This window comes from Dermochelys coriacea, chromosome 1 (genome assembly GCF_009764565.3).
Source record: "Dermochelys coriacea isolate rDerCor1 chromosome 1, rDerCor1.pri.v4, whole genome shotgun sequence".
In the NCBI taxonomy this organism is placed as follows: domain Eukaryota; kingdom Metazoa; phylum Chordata; order Testudines; family Dermochelyidae; genus Dermochelys; species Dermochelys coriacea.
In genome coordinates, this window is record NC_050068.2 from 309,474,151 (window position 1) to 309,493,948 (window position 19,798).

At 42.1% G+C, this 19,798-nt stretch overlaps 1 protein-coding gene across 2 annotated transcripts in view; it reads left to right on the top strand.

Moving 5' to 3' along the window:
* Positions 1-19,798, top strand: part of CPED1 (cadherin like and PC-esterase domain containing 1) — a 221,472-nt gene that overhangs the window by 43,060 nt on the left and 158,614 nt on the right. For both annotated transcript variants that reach the window (XM_043495675.1, XM_038387589.2), the window contains exons 4-5: positions 2,425-2,531; positions 6,127-6,202. In XM_043495675.1, the coding sequence (XP_043351610.1) occupies positions 2,425-2,531; positions 6,127-6,202 (183 nt within the window). The remainder of the gene's footprint in view (positions 1-2,424; positions 2,532-6,126; positions 6,203-19,798) is intronic.

Sequence of the window (19,798 nt, forward strand, 5' to 3'; positions counted from 1 at the left end):
TAATGCATGCTTAGATGTCTAATTATCCTAATTGCAAACATAAATAATGGCAGGCATAGAAAGCAGAAGCCCAGCTGAGCCTGAAGATGCGTCCCTAAATGGCAACAGCTCTGTTTCTAGGCAGTGGGGTTAGAAATGAGTATCCTTTTCTGAGTCTTTTTTATTTTGTTTGTAAATACATCTGGATCAGTCTGTTTCCTAAAAGAAAACATTTTGCACTATAGTATCTTTTTGAGGCAGGGATCAAAATCAACTCTGGCTTGGAGATGTAGCAATATCCAGAGAAGGGGAGATGAAGTCCATCAGAGATCTGGTAATTCCTACTCCATCCCTCTCAGTTTGCACACATCTAGACATAATGTTTTATATTTAGTTATAATGATCCATTAGAATGTATTTACTAGTCAGAGACTTAACACTGGGCTTATCTGATAATTATGACTGATGAAGATCACAGTATTGGTTATTAATGCTATAAATCTTTTGTTCCAAAATGAAGTATTTCTTAATAAGTTTTTTGTTCTCCGAGAGTTTGTTTGTTAGTTATATATGTCCCTGGCATATCTACTTAATTTTTTTTGTTTCGTAAAGGGGCACCTACTCAAGTCTGTCACACCCAAATTTTACTCTAATGCATTATTTTTATACAGCATTATTTGTTTTCCTGATGTAGAAATAATATCATTCTCCAGTAATGGATGCAACATAAATAAAACCAGAGCTCTTAAGCTTTGTAGCCCATTCACAAAAAATAAAAGGTGCTAGTTTGCTTTACAATCATGGATGCACATTCTACACACTTATTTGATATTAAATTTGGGCCATCTTGTTAACCTCTCACAAATCCTCCAACCAGCCGTGTTTGGGGGTGGGATCATAGTGGGAAATAATTAATTACATTTTGGGGAGGAAAGGCTGCAAAAAATTGTTATGCAGGCTGTCACAGACTGGGCAGCATGAAATAAAATATATTTAATGTTTCCAACTCTGGTGGTAGAAACAAAAACTGACCTGCACCACAATAGTTACCAAGAGTTTAGTCCCAAATGGCATTAGATTAAGCCAACTCTGGCTTTAGTTTCCACCTTCTGATTTCCCTTCTGACAGCACCTTTTGAGATTCTTGTTTCTGTCTGGCTTCCTTTGCCTCAGATGCTTACCCATTTACTGCTTCTCTGCTCCTGTGCATTCAGCAGTGCTTAGCTAATCTGATCGTTTGAAAGAGACTGGACCAATCTAAATTGCTCAGGATATCTGTGAGAGAAAACATGCCAAAACTTTAGCTTAGGGCAGGTTTACACTAGAAGTGCTCGCTATATCAGTGCAGCTGAACCAATGCTTTATGCCAATGGAAGAGCACTCTCCTGTCAGCACAATTACTCTACCTCCATGAGAAGTGGCAGCTTTATGGGCAGGAGAGCGTAGTGCCAGTGTGGATAGCACTTACGTCGCCGTAACTTGTGTCGCTCAGTGGGTGTCCTTTTCACACCCCTGAGTGACATAAGTTAGATCGATTTAAACGGTAGTATAGAACTACCCTTAGACAGCCTTAAACTTACTTGCACTCACGCTTCCATTGTGTAAGGGAGTGTAACGTGGTGTAACTTACTGTTCCTTCTTCTTTCAAAATCAATGTCCCATTTCTGACACCAGTCTTGCTCCCTGGCTGAGTGGTGGCAAAATTCTGGGATCTTCTGGGTCAGCTTCCCAGTGGGGAAGGAAATCAGTGACTCAGAGTCTAGGTATATTCTAAGTGTTACTTGCTTGATTTTATACAGCAGTCCCGAAACAGAGATGGTGACAAATGGTATGCTGGCAATCCAATGCCCAGTTTCCAGGTAGCAAGTGTGTACCAAGAACTGAGTCTAGCAGAGCAAACCATCTTGCTGCTTCCAACAGCTTCCTCTGCACAGAACCTTAGAGCCAAATCAACAACAATAGAAGCATTATTTACAATGCTTAAAACTAGCTAATGCTCAAAGAAAAAGAACTTGGAAGATTATGTGTAACAATGACATCTGCCATAAAATTATACATGCTGAGAAGTTGGACGTGGAAAAAGAGACGATTAAATCAGGAACTTTAATTTAGCACTTTGCTCAACTTTAATTTAGCACTTCCCATATCCTTAATGTATAAATTACACCGTCTTAGATCCATGCCTCAGGGGAGGGCTGTGAGGAGTTTGACGTTCATCTCCGAATGCATCAGCTCTGAATTTGGCCCAAATCCTGGAACTAACGAAACAACAAAATTGTGGTGCTAGATAGAAAAGCAAAGCACCCCACCCCTACCCCCGCACTTAGTAGTGTATTTAATACTCTAACAAGTCTGCTAGTCCTCGTGATTTGGCTCTGTATATTTTTCTATTGAGGCTGGAATCACATAATATTTTTTCTCAATACGTTTCTGTTCCTTTTGATAGGCGAATTAAGCTCTTGGGATCTTCTGATTTGCTTATCTTCCGGGAAAACCGATGATACAGACTGCTTTCCAGTAGATGAGTTCCATCAGTTAGAATTATTCCAGAAGGTAAAGTATTGACCTGCCATCTTTTGTTTGGAATACCCCACATTTTCAGCACCCACTAACAAAAATAGTGTTCAATTATCAATTTATGGTCTAAAAATATGGTTCATTAAACTGTAAAGCGGAGCTGTGTTTCACTTCCCACTCAGGGATTTGTATCGTATTTGCATTCTTGCAGATATCCTGTCCAGAGATCAAGAGCAATGTCTTAATGCTTTCAATTTGTGTGTAGTTTAATATGTTGATGTTCGTAGAAATTGAAAATTGTTACAGCTGGATGCCATGTTTTGCTCTTTCCTAATCTGAGTTTCTGGACTCTATGCCACACTCAAAATTCAACTGTCATGCATCACAAGAAATATAGAAGTAAAAGCAAATTGTAACAAATGTCCCTTTGAGAGAAGAAACTTTAGGAATGCGGAAAAACAGCTTGAAAATACATTCAGCGTTTCAGAATGATTGGGGACCAGTTCAGCCAAATGTAAGCAGGAGTTGTGCCACTTATGCAAGGGCTGGATTGGCTCTAGGAATTAATATATATATATATATATATATATACACACACACACTTGTCATTTTACAAATGTACTACAAGCATCTCTACAAACAATGACCTTGGTCCTACAACTGACAGCGTGCAGATGGACTGCTGCGCCCGTGTGGAGCCTGAACTGGAGTCCTTTTGGACCTGGATGGGAACAGCAGTCTTACACACATACTGTCAATTGCAGAATCAGTGCCAGTATTAGTTGTCTTTTAAGGATGTCTATAATTGGCCCTCACTTTTTCCACCTGAATTTTGCGGTTACTTAGTCATTGGGGTACCTGATTAAATATCTGACTTGCAGGTGCAAACATCTAAGTGACTTAAATTGCACAGTTATTTACACCTGCAAAATTGTGGGAACAAAAATGCAGGCCTAATTTGACTCTCAATTTCAAAAATTTGGCACAAACAATAATTGCAGGCACAAAATTGCATTCTCAAAGATGAGGGTGCACAGCAATGAAAGGGTCTTCTGGAGGGGTGGATTTCTTCCATAAAGCTTATTAGTGATGACGAAATCAAGACTGGATGTTTTTTCTAAAATATGTGCTTTATTAATTATTTTGGGGTGCTTCTAGGGCCTGTGTTATACAGGAGGTCTGACTAGATGATCACATTGGTTCCCTTCTGACCTTGGAATCTATAAATATCCTCACTGATTCAAGAACAGTTCTTCATCTGGCATGTTATGCCAGTACATATGTCATTTGTATTGACTATCTGATTGGGATCTTGATCCTGCAAAGCTTATGCAAATGTGTAACTTTACACCTAGGAGTAGGCCTACTCTTAGGACCAAGGGCCAGATTTTAAAAAGTATTTATATGCCTAGAGATGCAGATAAGTGCCTAATACAATTTTCAAAAACACCGAGTTGCCTAACTCCCAGCGATTGTAGGATATTGCCATGGGAGTTAAGCACCTAGATTCTTTTAAAAATCCCACGAGGCACCCATCTGGTTCCTTAGGTGCCTAAATACCTTTAAAAAACTGGGCTGAAGCCATTTGATTGTAAATTCCTTGAGGTGGGGACAATATCTTCCTTTACATCTATACAGCATGGAAAACCAGTTTGGCACTCAATATTTGTTTATTTAGATTTACAATAAATATGCGCAGAAAGCACCTAAATTTGCCAAATATTAAACGTATGATCAAATCAAAAAGTAAAGTAAAAAAATAATGACCATGGGAGGCCTATTGCTCGTGCAGCCCCATCCTATAACAGTGGGGCAGGAAAAGGTTCTCAGAATGAATCTCATGTGGGGGTTGAGACGCACCAGCCACCTCTGCATGGTAGGTTTTGCCCTGCTCTTGCCTAATGGGGTTTCAGCAAGCCAACCAGGTGACTCCCTGGCAGTTGAAGATGAGGGAAACATTTACCTGATTTATTCTGAGGATCTTGTGGGGAAAAGAGCCACCTCCCATGGCCCAGGACAACAGAGCTAACTCAGGAATGGTTTGTATATGTACATTCCTATTAATGGCAATTATGCACATGATTATATAAACAGTTTGGCCAAGATTTTCAAAACTGAATGCCACAGTGAGGTTGCTAAATCAATATTTAGGGAATTATTGTACTGGCCTGGTTTTCAAAAGCACTGAGCTTCTATTCTGCTGCTAGCACATGCTCTTGGAGTACAGTGGTTTCCAGCATACCTAGAGAAGAAGGCCAAGTGCCAGCAATGGTCACTGCCTTTAGCCCAGGGAGCATTTCTCTATCAAAATTGTATTGACACTTAATTGAACCGGAGTGGTACCCACTATCATTCATTTGATCTATAATTGGCTTTATTGAAAGCCAATATCTTGCTAGTAGTAGCAATACTGAATATTAGATATGTCAGGGCACATTATGGGCCAACATAAAGTAATTTAGGATGGGGAGAAAAAATGAGCAGTGTTACTGATAAATCATTATTCATATAAAATCACACTGGAATCCAGTACCATGAATGTGGTTATGCTCCTCTGCGAGCTGGGCTTAGCATAAGGATGCCATTTGCCAACTGTTGTTTAGAGATGGAATGATTACCCCACAGGGTATGCTTTTGTATGATATTTTACTACTAATTCTTAGAGCCATAAGCCTACATAACAGAACAATTAGCAATCAGAGCATTGGAAATATATCTTGGTCACTGAAGACAAACCAACCTAATGCCTTTGAAATTGTGGTACATTTGCTTTCAAAGCTATTTAGGGACATAAGAGTGGAAGAGACCTTCTAGGTGATCGAGTTCAGTCCACTGCTATTTCAGACAACCTCATTGTATAATCCTGTTCATAAATTTACCAAGCTACATCTTAAAACTAGTTGGGTTGCTTGCTCCCACTACTCCTGTTGGAAGAATCTCACTCCTCTGGATGGTTAGAAACCTTCTTCTAATTTCCAGCCTTATTTCTCCATTAGGTGCCTTAGTAAATACTTGACTGCTGACACAGCCTATGAATCCATCTGACCATTGTAGGTATTTATAAGTATCCCATTACCTTTGTTTTGGAGTACCTCAATATCTTTAATGTATTCATCCTCACTACATGCCTGTGAGGTAGGGAGGTGCAATCATCCCTAATTCCCAGATGGGAAACTGAGGCACAGAGCAACTAAGTGATTGCCCTGGGTCACAAGGGACATCTGTGGCAGAGTAGGAACTTAGCATAGGTCTTCCACATCCCAGGCTAACACCCTAAACATTGGATCATCATTCCTCTCTATGTGCTCTTCCTGTGCTATGAATGAGGGTGATGTAGAGGAGCAAGAAGCTTTGGAGGCGGAAACTGCAGGAATGACAGAATCACTGTGTCCAGGAGGAGGAAAAACAGTCTGAAACTTTGCCTTGTGGTGGTTGTGGAGGAGGATCTCCCACCTCAGAGTTCTATTTTCCAGGTCACAGGGAGCAGCAAAGGGTCAAAATCAATGTTGACATCAATAGGCGTTTCACACATGAGGTGTCCCTGACAAATTATACGAGAAAACATGCAGGGCTCGTGAAAGACAGTGCATCTACTGATGAACTCAATAGAACGTCTCTGTATTGTTTTCAGGTAAATACACTCCCAGAGATTCAGCACTTGCTTTGCAGAAAAGAAGGATTATGCCAGATAATTAGAGCATTCCCAGGTAATTTTGTTTGTTTGCATAAATGTTGAAGAAAGTTGACCTGCTTAGTAGTGAGGCTGATACTATGTGTGTTGGAGTTTTCATACTTGTATATTCTTTTTTCAACAACTTTTAAAAACAAGACAGAATACGAGTGATAATCCATTTTAGACATCTCTTGAAAGTAATTTGTAGTAATAAAGGATCCTTTTAATTAAAGCTACTGCATCATTTAGCCATTGCAGACTGGAAAAGTCAGGTTTTTTAGAATGCAAACGTCCTATTTGTCAGGCTGTATTGTGTTGTTCCATGGATTGGTGTTTACCCTTCAAAGTTCTTGGTTCAATGGAATATGTTTATCCAGTTTTATAAAAATGTTTTGGCATGGAGGAGGAGTAGGAGTTGGAGCTTGGTTTCCAGCCCGACTGAGTTTACTGATAAAAAAGTCTTTGTACATTAAGTTCATCAACCAGAAAAATTCAAAGGTTACGGGCCAGCTGCCAGGGAATCCTAGTTTACTATGGGTAAAATTCATCCCAGAGCAGGAGGTCTGCACAAAGCCCTATGTTAATCCCTAGTTAAACCCTATGGAGGCAAATTCTGATCTCATTTACACCAGTGAATATCCAGTCTCTGGCAGTATTCTGGATTTACACCATATAACTGAGATCACACTGGCCCCGTGCTGAGTGTATAACTATGTCTTAAGTAATGCCCTGTCCCTAGTGTGGGCCCTTTGCTCTGGGATGTTCATTAGAGGGAAGTCTGATGTAATACAGATTTTGGACAAATCAGGGTAGATTTGTCAAAATTCCAAGGATTTCAGAAATTGAATTCATTTTGTAACCGTCTGGCTTTGAAACATTTTGGTCAGCTCTGTTATGCTGTTTGGACAATGGCCAATTAAAACAGTTTTATTATTTTGTCGCCACAAAACCACAAACATAGGAGGCACTTGCCACACAGAGAGATTTCCCCTCCAAGTCATACTCTTTAATTGGTGTCCATAAATTGTTGTAATAGTGATCTCATCGACACACGTGGTGTCTGAAACTGACTAGAGCTCTGCTTCTCTTGTACGTAAGGGCTATTTTGAAACATCTGATTGATTCCTTTCCATCTTTGTCATTATTACTTCACTAGATAAAGGGCTTTGTCTTGAGAGGAGCTGAAGTCCCACTGAAAACACTGGGAGGTGTGGTTGCTCAGCATTTCTTGGGACTCAGGCCCTTATTCACATAGACTGTGTCTACAATGCAGGTGTGACTGCAGCTCGGTAGGCAGACCCACACTAATTTTAGCCTCGCCAGCATGGCTAAAAATAGCAGTGAAGACATGCTGACATGAGCTTTACCAAGGGTGGCAATGCAGGTTCGTGCCCAGGGTCCCAGGAGGGCTTGGACAGCCTGTGCTGGAGCTTGTGTCACCATGTCTTGCCTGCTATTTTTGACCATGCTAGCAACATTAAAGCTAATGCAGCTATGCTTACCCAAGCTGCAGTAACACTTACAGTTGCATTATGACAGTATCAGTGTCTGATGATGATTTTGGCAATTTATAAAGACATGGTCAAGTAGTGTAGGCCTGTAATTGCAGTTTTGTAAACAAAGATTTTTATCAAAACGAATACAAAAATACATATCTTTAAGATTTTTTTAAAATGTCTGACTGTTTTTAATCTACATGTTCCCCTGAGGATTGAGAAACCAAACAGAATAGCATTGTCCTGCTGCATGAAAACCAGAAAGTGAAACCAACCAGGGTGGATTCACTGTCCAAGAGGAGCGATAGGCAAAAAATAAACCAACAGCATAAATGGAGAAAAGAGAGGGGATTGATCCACCAAGATTTCAGATCCCTCCCCGCTATCCCAGACAGCTAGCTCTTTCCTCCTTCCTTTCCTTGTCAGCACTTCCTGGCAGACTTTTCCTCCCCGCCCAGACAGCAGAATTGCCAATAGTCTGGATTTAGCTGATTAGGCTCCTGGATTTTGAAATTATCACAGGGAGGGACAGTTTTGGTCAATAGCCAGGCTCTCCCCATGCAGCAGCACATGGGAATTTTTCTTTTAAAATCAGAGTTGGCCTGCTGCTTCTGTCATCTCTGCCTGTGGGGGAACTCACCCATTCCTGTTGGAGATGGCCAGTCAGCTTGTATTTACCATGTATTCAGCATTTAAAAGGTGTTAGCTATGTAAGAGAACAAGTAAAATGCCTGGTTGCTACCCAGAAGAGCTTACAGTGTACTAAAAGACAAGATGAGACAGGGCAAGGGGCTGAGGGGATGGGTTCACAGCTATAAGATTGTGTTTCCATTGAGAGGTTATGACAACTTCATAATGCTTATTTCCTTTCTAAAATGATGTATTTTAGCTATATCTGTTACTAGACCAGAGGTGTGGCTATGTAAAAGGAGAGTTGTTTGCTGTTGCTTTAAGAGTAAAATGGGCCCTGTAGCTTGCCTGTAAGGACACACTCTCTGTGAGTTAGTTCAAATGGCCATTGTTAACAGGACAAGACTCTGTAGTTCTTGTTTCTTTGTTTTTCCCCTTCATTGTAAAATAGTATAACCAGATTGAAAACACGTTTGTTCTTTGTGTATGGAAAACCGTCATGAGAGGGCTACTGGGGAGTTCTGTGTGGGGTGGGAGAAGAGAGGCTGTGGAGGGAGAGGTGGGGTGAAAGGGAAGAGGTAGGATGATGTGGAGGAGGAGGGGGTCACAGGAGTGTAGGAGGATGTGGTCATAGAGGGTGGGTAGGATACAGCTAGAATGAGAGGGAAGGGTTGGGATGAAGCAAGGTGAGAGAGGAGGACAGTTGCTGGATGCTGGCCAGGTAGGGCAGTGGGGGAGGGGATTATGCATAATATTGGCAGCAGATTTTAAAGTCCAGTGTGGAAGACATTGGTTAATATCAGGAGGCTTGGGCTGGGAAGGCTGGATCCTTCTGCTCCTTTAGTTGGTGGTGGCTGCTTGTAGGAGTCTCTGGGAGGAAGCTTTTCAACCTGTTGCTCCTGCGTACCTCATGCTCCATGTGGATGTGATGGGCTGGTGCCACACAGTCATCCAGGCATGGCTTCTGCATGGTCTGGTGGAGGTTCAGGAGGAGGCCCTAACACTCAACCCTCAGCTCCATGGTTCTGCTGTTGCTGAATCTGGTGGGCAGCCACGGGGCTCTCTGAGATAGATGCCTTTAAGGGCCACCTAAGAGGTTACTTCTGGCTTCAAATTTGAGGATTACTGGGGAGGGGATTTAGGATTCTTGGGCCCAGTGGCCCATTGAAGCTGCCATGTGGTCAGAACTGGGTAGGTGCCATGGAACTCCCTCTCCCTACAAAAAGCTAGACAGATAGAGAAGGAGAAGACTCAGAGAGACAGAGAAACCCCATGCCCCACCCTGACGGTGGGGCCTGGGGGACCCATAATGCACACACAACCTTCTGTCTTAGAGTTTTCCCTGGGAAAATATTGGGATTATTGGTAGCAATGAGACGGACTCCCTGACATTCCTCTTGCCTAAGCAGTCCAGTCCAGGCCTCTGCAAATACACTTTACATTCTTTCCCTAGGGTCCAGCCTGTGCTGTTCCCATCTCTTTTCTCAGCCAAGCCAGCAATTGTGTTTAAGTGGTACCTTTGCCGCGTGCAGGCTTGCTTGCCTCCCTGATTATGGTGCTGTGTGCTGGGCCCATTTTGGAGTGGGTACAATATACTGTACACTTTCTTCCTCTCCCTTGGGGAGCTGGCAGCGTGCTCAGGGTATTAATTCACTCATGTGGCATGTTCTCTGAACACCAGCTAGTGGCCACAGCCTGTCGGCCTTCCCCGGCACTTTGTTGACTCAGTGGCCAAAATGTGACAGTGACATGACCAAGGGGTGGAGTGGGGCACACTGAAATCATGAAGCCCTCCACTATTCTCTGATGCTAGCTTCTCCTCCAATTCCATCGCTGTAGCAGGCAGGTGGCTAGCAAAAATTAATTGTGGGGTGCTAGCTGTTGCTTTTCCCTCCTTTCCCTTTGCCTTGAGGCATGTTCCCACTTGATGTGAGTGGCTGAGGTTGGAGGGCAAGGTGGCATTCCTCACCTTGCCCTGTTATCCCTTGGGCCACAGTTGTGGTTTTGTAGCAGCAGGTGGTTGGCTAGCAACAATTGTCTGAGAGGCATGCTGCTTATTGCTGCTCTGCTCTGACTCACTACCAGCTGCTCTGACTGTATGTGTGTTAGGTCCCCTCTAATTACTGGGCCTGGAGCCAAAGTTCTGCTGCAAATCCACCCTTGGGAGCTTTAAATTACAGATTAAACATTCTCTCCATTTTAATAATCTAAAATGTTAGTGACAGGAGTGTACATTTTCAAAAATAGATTTGCTTTTGTTTGCCAATGTGCCTTTAAAAATGTCTCCATACAAGTAGGCATCACAATGTTGTGGCTGTGGGCTTTGTGCTATGACGCTCTTTTGAAACTCAGGAATGCTAAACCTGATCTATTTATGTATCTATTTTTATCTTATTTAGATTATAAACTCTCTGGGGCAGGGATTCTCTCTTACTATGTATCTGTACAGTGCCTAGCACTGATCTCAGTTTGGGCATTGAGGCAAATCTGTAGTAATAAATAAATAAATGTGATATGTTTTGAAAGAAAAAGTTTAAAAGAGAAATGAGTTTAACTACTTGGTCTTTGCTCATGTACCATACTATCATCTACTGGATTATTAGGATATCATTATGCATGTGGCTGTTAATGTTGTGCCAACTTTTTCATTCTAAGTCATTTTTTCCAGAGTTTAATAACTGGTCTGTAAACATTGGTTTTGGTATGCAGCATGGTTCACATAATCCTAACCTCAGAGGAAGTTGTTTTGGAAAATATCAAGCTAATCAATCTCTCTTTTTTCATTGTAGTTATAAGTATGTTACAGGAAAAAGAAGGAGACGTTTGAATGTAAAGACTCATTTTTCTGCATGTGTCACTCAAATCAGAATTTTAAAACAACAAATATGGCAGGTTATTAGTCGCTAAGGTGAAGTAATTTGCAGATGATTTTTAGTGGTAGTTTTGAAATAATGAGGTAGTAGATAGTCATGGCTATCCTTCTCACTCTGAAAGTTCACAAATATTATTTAGAATGGGGTTCAGTAGGTTTTAGCCCATGAGTTAAATTCTTTTCTGTCAAGATCTGGTTGGCTGCAAACTGGATTTTTCTTCAGTCACATTTTAGAGAATGATTACCTACATTTTTAATAGTGACAAGTCATTTGAAGTGGCTCAGTTTTTGGGAGCTCAACTTGAGATACCTTAAGGGGGGCAGATTTTCAGAGGGTGGGAGCTCTGTACTTTTTGAAGATCACATTGGAGTCCAAATCACTAGTCAGTTTTGAAAATTTAGGCTGAAGTATTTAAAATAGGCATCTTTTTTTTTCTCTTGGCCTAAGCCACAGAAATGTGCACACCACAAAAAAGCTAAAAGTATGTCAGAGTAGTGACAGGTTTCAGAGTAGCAGCCGTGTTAGTCTGTATTCGCAAAAAGAAAAGGAGTACTTGTGGCACCTTAGAGACTAACAAATTTATTAGAGCATAAGCTTTCGTGAGCTACAGCTCACTTCATCGGATGCATTTGATGAAGTGAGCTGTAGCTCACGAAAGCTAGCTCACGAAAGCTTATGCTCTAATAAATTTGTTAGTCTCTAAGGTGCCACAAGTACTCCTTTTCTTTTTGAGAGTAGTGACAAAAACAGTAAACATCAGGGGTGAAATATTGACCCCACTGAAGTCAATTGGAGTTTTTCCACTGACTTCATTGGGGCCAAGATTTAGCACACGATTTTTTACATTGTTTTGCATATTCAGTGTCGCCTTAGTTTTCAGAGGCACCCATTCTCGATGGATGTTTCAAGATATATGATATATTTCATCCTTAAAGGTAGATTTTCTGATTTTCTTTCACCACCTTAGGTTGCATGGTGGGATCACAGAAAATCATGTATCTTTGTTTCAGAACAGTTGACCTCTTCATCAGATAGGTGCGGAAGCCATTTGAGTGGAATTGGCCTTTTTTGCTTCCCTCAATCCATTTTATTCCTAGTAATTCAATGCCTCATGATCTCTGTAATCACCACTACTTTTTAGTTTTTTGCATCTGAATATAGCTGTGCTTCCCTAGTAGCAAAGCAGGAAACAAACTGCTACTCTAGGTTGCTTTCCTGCACCCACCACATCATCATTTTAGCATTCCCCAGACTACGTTTCAGACAATTTGCACTCATCCATACCCTAATCTCGCTAAGATGCTGGCTGAAACAGTTGACTGCCCTTTCTAGTAGGGTGACCAGATGTCAGCACCCTTATCCCCCGCGCATCACTGCATCCCTCCCTGTCCCAGCCCCCCGCATCCCCATCACTGCATCCCTCCCTGTCCCAACCCCCTCACCCCATCCCCCCTCATGGCATCTCTCCCCCATCCCATCGCATCCTGCCCCCCCACCTACCCATCCCAGTCCTGTACCCCTTACAGCACTCTTCCACCCATCCCCTCCACCTCCCAGAGCCACCACCCCCATGTCCCTCACCCCCCACAGCCCTGCACCCCATTCATCTCATACACTTCTGCACTCCCATTGTGTCCCTATATACTCCTGTGCCCCCCACATCCTCATGTACCTGTAGCCTTCTGCCTCCCCCTGTATCCCCATCCACCCCATATACCCCCCACAACACCTCCTCTCTCTTTTACTGCCCCCTCTCAGCCCCACCCTGTTCTCATCCTTGCCCTTTTTCCCTCCCCATCCTCTCTCCTCCACCTCCACCCCCGCATTTTCTCCCCTCCAGCCCGCCCTCCTCCCTTCCTTGGGTGATTTAGGCAGCCTCTGGAAAAGTATATGAAAAAGGGTCTCTATGTAAGCAAGTGTGTGCATGCATGCATTGTATGTGTGTAAGAGACTGTATATCTTTTGTGTAGGGAGGTGTGTGTATTGCTGCATGGGTGTATACCTGTGTGAATAACATTTGCAGCCTAACTCTTTGACTTTTATTCCTTTTGCTGGCTTGCGCACAAAAAAATTGATGACATAAAATATGTGTATTCATTTCATAACAAGTTTTTAAAAGAGAAGGGAACTCTAAAAGAAATATATTATTTCTAAAAAAGTGAATGTTGTTGACTAGTAATTGCAGAAGAGCCAACGTATCATACATTTCTCCCCACCTTTGTCTAGCTACATTATAAACTCTTTGTTGCAGACTCTCTGTTTTTATGTGTCTAGCACCCAACACCCTGGAGCCATGATCTTAGCTGTTCTCTCTCTCTAGGCACTAAACAACCATTGTAATAACAAATAATGTGGAAGTATATGTGTTAGTGCATGCTAGCTGTGTACACATGAATACACATGTAGGTGTGGGAGTCAGTTTCTATAGATTTATTTTTATAGGTATCTGGACAGGTGTGCATTACTGTCACTGTGCTCTATGGATTCGTATTTGGGCTTCAGGAGTGGGCCTTTAATGGACCCATTACAGCTGTGACAAAGTGTGGTCTTAATTCCACAAATAAAATTACAATAACTTTAGGGAATAAAAAACATGGAGCTGGTTATGAAAAATGGGAAGGGGGAGGGAAAGAATCATGAAAACCTTTGTGGAAATCTAATTTTTTTAAAAAATTACCCTTTTTGACTATTTTGCTGCCAGCTCTAGCGCCCTGTAACAAATAAAACCCGAACTTAGCATAATACATCTGTCAAAACAATAAATATGCCTGTTTGGGCCTTGCAGTGAAAATGAGCACATGAGTGAGGGTGGGGGAGAGCAAGCGATGTGTGTGTGTGTGGGGGGGGGGATGGAGTAAGCAGGGGCAGGGCCTTAGGGAAGGAGCAGGACAGTGGGCAGGGCAAGGGTGTTCGCTTTCTGGAATTAGAAAGTTGGCAACTCTCTAGGCTGAATGGAATACAGGTATATAAAGCTGAGAATCCTTTGTGTACTGAAAGCATTTCATTCCATATATCCTCACCTGCTGTCCTGACAACCTCCCATACTCAGAGAATAAGAGAGATGACAGCAGAGGATCTTGTAATATCCCACATTTCCTTTAGGTAGGAAAGCAATTGTCTGACACTAACCTTTGGGAACTCTGCGTGACAGGAACGGAATCATGGAAGAGGAGTCACAGCCACTTCTGATGGGCATTGTAGTTGCATCAACACTTCATAAGCCAGGGTATCAAAGATAGCTGAAGGATCTAATTTGTATGAGCACCTAATCTTTATCCATCACCAGGAGATCATCATCAGCCAGTGCTACTTGTGGTTGGAACCTGGAGTGACAGGGTCAGGGAAGTCGATGGCATACAAATACTCTGAGAGTTGTCTCACACAACCTTTTCCATAGGCTTAACCAGAACTAGAAGCTTAGGTACTGCTTGATAGTGTCAAGAGATGGCTGTTTGAATAAAGGCCAAACATGCTTCCTTTAAAGCTGTTGGCTCCCTGCCCTCCTTAAAAGAGGCACTGGCAGTCTCCACCAGCAAAGAACTGGACCTCACCAATCAAGGGATCCAAAGCACAGGTTATGGCATGAAGTTCTCCCAACACATCTAGAACCACTGTGAGAAACACTGGCTGAGAAGACCTATCATTATTCCCCTCCAGGTATTGCTGTATAGATGCAGACAGCTCATTGAGGATTATTAGCTTGTTCTCCCTCTCTGTGCTCTGCATATAGATCCTGCTAGACTCAGGCTGCCATGAAGGCTGGTGAAAAGAGGCAAGGAAGCAGTGCACAAGGTCTCCATGCAGATGGCTTGGTCTCCAATGAGTCTCCCAACAACCATAGGCTTCTGGAGCTGAAGCCCCTTCTTGTTCTATAGGGGCCTCCCTCCTGCCCCAAGAAAACAATCAGACAGAAACTCTGCCAGGTTCGATGTGCTGAGTTTACAGTTTGCTGTGTGGGAAAAACCAATTTACAAGATGTTGTGGCCAGAAGAAAGTGCAGCATTTTCAGTTCTGTTTCATGCTCCCTCCCCCTGCTTTGTGTTTCATTAAACAACGATGAGTTCCTGAGGTGACTCAATGGATCTTGAAATGTTTCTAGCAAACCTGACAATTGATGGACAGCTTAGAAACAAGACAGACTTTATCCTGCAGTGATAGAAGCCTTAATCATTCTTTGCCCTGTGTTTCAAATCTGTCAGTTATAGATTATTATGCCTTGAACACAGTAAAAACAAAAACAAAACAAAAGCTTTGTCCCAAAAACTAAGGATAAAAAGGGAAGGCTAAGGAAAAGGACTCAGTTACGTAATCTGTACAGTACCCCATGTATCTCCTGCAGTTTGTATTTTTTAATTGGTTGTCTGTTGCCAGTTGTCAGTTCAATATGTGGGTCTCTCACAGCCAATTAATTACACTTACATATTACCTTAGGAAAAAGAAAAGGAGTACCGGTGGCACCTTAGAGACTAACAAATTTATTAGAGCATAAGCTTTCGTGAGCTACAGCTCACTTCATCGGATGCATTTGGTGGAAAAAACAGAGGAGAGATTTATATACACACACACAGAGAACATGGTGTATATAAATCTCTCCTCTGTTTTTTCCACCAAATGCATCCGATGAAGTGAGCTGTAGCTCACGAAAGCTTATGCTCTAATAAATTTGTTAGTCTCTAAGGTGCCACCGGTACTCCTTTTCTTTTTGCGAATACAGACTAACACGGCTGCTACTCTGAAACCTGTGATATTACCTTAGGGTGATCATTGCAAACCTAATTTGCTGTTACCTATAATAAGCAGAATCACTACACATCCATCTGCAGCTCTGTGATCCACTTATCGCACCACGTACTGGCCATGCCAAGAGCCATGTAAACAATGCCCCAGGTGTGCTTGGGGAGTCTTAATTAATCTAAAAGCAGTTTTACTTATTGGAGCAGATTGTTATCAGCTCTGCTGTTGTTCATACTTGTTAACTCAGCAGTTCTTTAAATTGTTTATGATTGAGTCTCCCCTTGGACCTATGAACTCTGAACTATTAGGACAAGCAAAAGATGGGGGAAAAGCATAGTCAGGTAAAAATATTTGAAAGATCACCATCAGGAAGTCTCATAGATTCATAAACTTTAGGGTCAGAAGGGACGATAGTGATCATCTAGTCTGACCTCCTGCACATTGCAGGCCACAGAACCTCACCCACTCCTGAAATAGACCCCTAATCTCTGGCTGAGTTACTGAAGTCCTCAAATCATGGATTAAAGACTTCAAGTTACAGAGACTTCACCATTTACACTAGCTTAAAGCTGCAAGTGACCCGTGCCCAGTACTGCAGAGGAAAGTGAACCCCACCCCAGGGTCTCTGCCAATCTGACTTGGGGGGAAATTCCTTTCTGACCCCAAATATGGTGATCAGTTAGGCCCTGAGCATGGGGGCAAGACCCGCCAGCCAGACATGTGGGAAAAAATTTCTGTAGTAACTCAGAACCCTCCCCATCTATTGTTCGGTCTCTAGCAGTTGAGGATTTTTGCTGCTGCAGTCGCCAATGGGCTACATGCCATTGTACAAACTCCCATCATACTATCCCCTCCATACACTTATCAAGCTCGGTCTTGAAGCCAGTTAGGTTTTTTGCCCCCACTGCTCCCCTTTGTCAATGGTACTGATATTAATTGATGCATTTGGATCTGTGGTTATGTTAGTGCATTCCACATTTGATGGGTCAAATCCCAATGCTAGTTTATGTGGAAATTGCAGCAGCTAATGTGATTGATCCAGAGGTGTAGACCTGCTTAGGTAGTCATGACACTTTCTCAGGTCATTCAGAACCATAGGTCACCATGTTACCCCCCTGCTCCAGTGGGAGAAAGACTTGCTGGTGCTAAATAGGGTGACAGCTCCCTGTCCCCCAGTCTGTTAGCCACACCAGACAAACTTCTCAAGACTCTGCCAGCCTTTATTTTGCTTTGCAGGTTAACGGTTGGTGTACCCCAGTGCCCAAACTTCCCAGAAGCATCCCCTTGCTGCGTCCAGCCCCGGTCACTGAACACTCACAGTAATTACCAAGTCCTCTGCCTCCAAAGAGACAGTGTACTCACCAGCTTACTTGATTCAGCTGTGAAGACACCCTCTACTTCAGCTCACAGCACTGAGATGACTTCATAATAAAAGGAGTATAAGTTTATTAACAAAGAACAGAGATTCACAGATTCAAGGGAGTACTGAGTAAGAATAATGGAAACAGTGATGGTTACCAATAAAACAAATGCATAGCACACTTCTAAGAGACTAATCATATCTTTTAACAGGCTAAAACATTTATCTAAGATAAGTTTTTCATGTAAAGCAATCATGCAGCAGCACCAGGGCCGCAATCCAACGAGTGTTGTCCTTTTTGCTCCCTGAGAGATGGATAACAAAGGGGATCTTTCCCTTCTTCTGACAGTCCAGCAAACCTTTGAAATGTATCCTTTTGAAGTCTATCTCCAGATAAGATCCTTCTTCCCCGCTGCTTTCTGCTCAGGTGTGCTTACTGCTTTCTCATCCTCCTGTTATCTTGTTCTTCCTGTTTACCTCAGATGCAAATGAACTCCTATTTATTTGGCTTGTCCTGCTTAATTTACATCAGAGATATAAGCAGATGGGTAAATAAACATTCCTTTGTCTGTGAAAACCTTTTTTTAATCAATTCTGCCTGGTTACATAGTTGAAATGTATTTTTAGTATCGACCTGCAACATCTGGCATGATACCTGTACGCACATCTCACAGTGCTTGTGGTGACCAGTATGATGCAAGTTTTCATTGGATACCTCACTCAACATTCTTTACAGATAAACACTATGATAGCAATGTGCTAGGTGTAGTGAGTTTGTAGGCCTGATAGGAATGGCTGTTACATGACAGTGAAACCTTTGCCAGCTGGCACTGAGAGGCTCTTAGAGCCACAGTAGGTCCTATCTCCTCAAGCAGTTCTCTGTGTGTTCTAGGTCTGTTTTTGCTGGGAGTGTAGGGCAATTGTGTGACTTCAGCAGAGAGAGAGGAAGACTGGAAATGTGTCCCTTACCCAATATAATACCTCCCCAAATATTTACTATGCAAGGGGTGTACAGTTTTTTAAGGGGCAGTGAAAGTGAAGAGCTGTCGTCTCCTCCCCTTTACCTATGCATTGGATCTTCAACCACACAGTTGTAGAGCTGTCAGCCAGAGAAACCTGCCCCCTTTTGGGAGTTCAGAGGGGGACTGCACACATTCGCTGCCTCCCCTTATGTCATTTCCCAGCTTGGTCACGTTGGTCTATGACTGCTCCCTGGAGATGGGGGAGAGATTGATCAGCCACAGAAGCACTATACAGCCATTGTTCAGGGGAACTTGCATTATTTTAGTTTATGGACTTGTGTCTAGGTCTACAGGGTTCAGACTCCTGAGAGTTCTATGCCACAAATGACTGACACCAAGATATGGCCCTACAAGAGAGAGAAAAATGATCTAATGATCTAAACATGAGACTGGGAGCCAGGAACTCCTGAGTTCCTACCATAGCTCTGACACTGGTTCACTTTGTGCTTTTGACCCAGTCAGTTAACCTGCCTGCCTCCCATTCCCCATTACAAACTGTGGACAATATTTCCCTACTTCATAAAGATTGATTAGTTAGTTACAGATTGTAAAGCGCTTTGAAAAACCTGTATAAATGCCAAGTGAAGAAATTGCATTCTAATTTTAATTGATAACAATGTTGATTAACAAATATACAACTCTAACAAATGTGATTTTTGTCTTCCAGTGGAAGAATAGGTGGACAGTTACCATTAGAGCAGATTATGTCAAAGGTGCTTTTGGAATCTGCTAATAGAGACTGCTTCCTACAATTAACTATTAGTTATTATTAATTGTATTATGGTAACATTTAGAGACTGAGTTGTGCTAGGCACTATAAAAAATTAATGAGACAGTCCCTGCCTTGAAGAACTTAATCTATAAACAATGCCAAATTGGTTTTTGTTTGTTTGTTTTTGCACCCAGAGACTGATAAATGCAGGCACTGTGTATATTTAATTTCCTCTGCTCTAAGGGACACCAAAATCCTGATTCTCATTTACATGAGGATCACTTTACGCCACTTTGGCAGTGTAAAGAGCCCTGATAGTGAATGTATATGCCCAGCAGTCCCTAAGAATTTCAGGGCAGTTCTGATTTTCAAAACAGTCCTGACATATTTTTGTTAGATGAGGCTGCTCCAATAAATGATTTATCAGGTAGTAATAATAAAATATAAGAGGTTACATTGACTTTTATCTCAAAACAACTTACCCCCTGATATTTAAGGGGAGAAGTTTAGGCACAAGCACCATCATCTTGTTCTTTTAAAACTCAGCACTGTGAGGTAACACTGTGCCTGGGTTAGATTAGGTGTTGCCTTAGCAACACAATTAAAAACACATTTTAGAAGAGAAAAAGCATTATATGGTTTCGCTTGGGGAACATTAATAATTCATAATTAATTAATTAATTAATAAGGGGAACATCCCTTCCCTCTGGTCCTTTCCTTGTTCCCATTGAAATGTTGACTTCATTATTATTATAATGTTTTTCAAGTTTCCCTCTTCTGTGTGAGTACTGAATATATCTGTT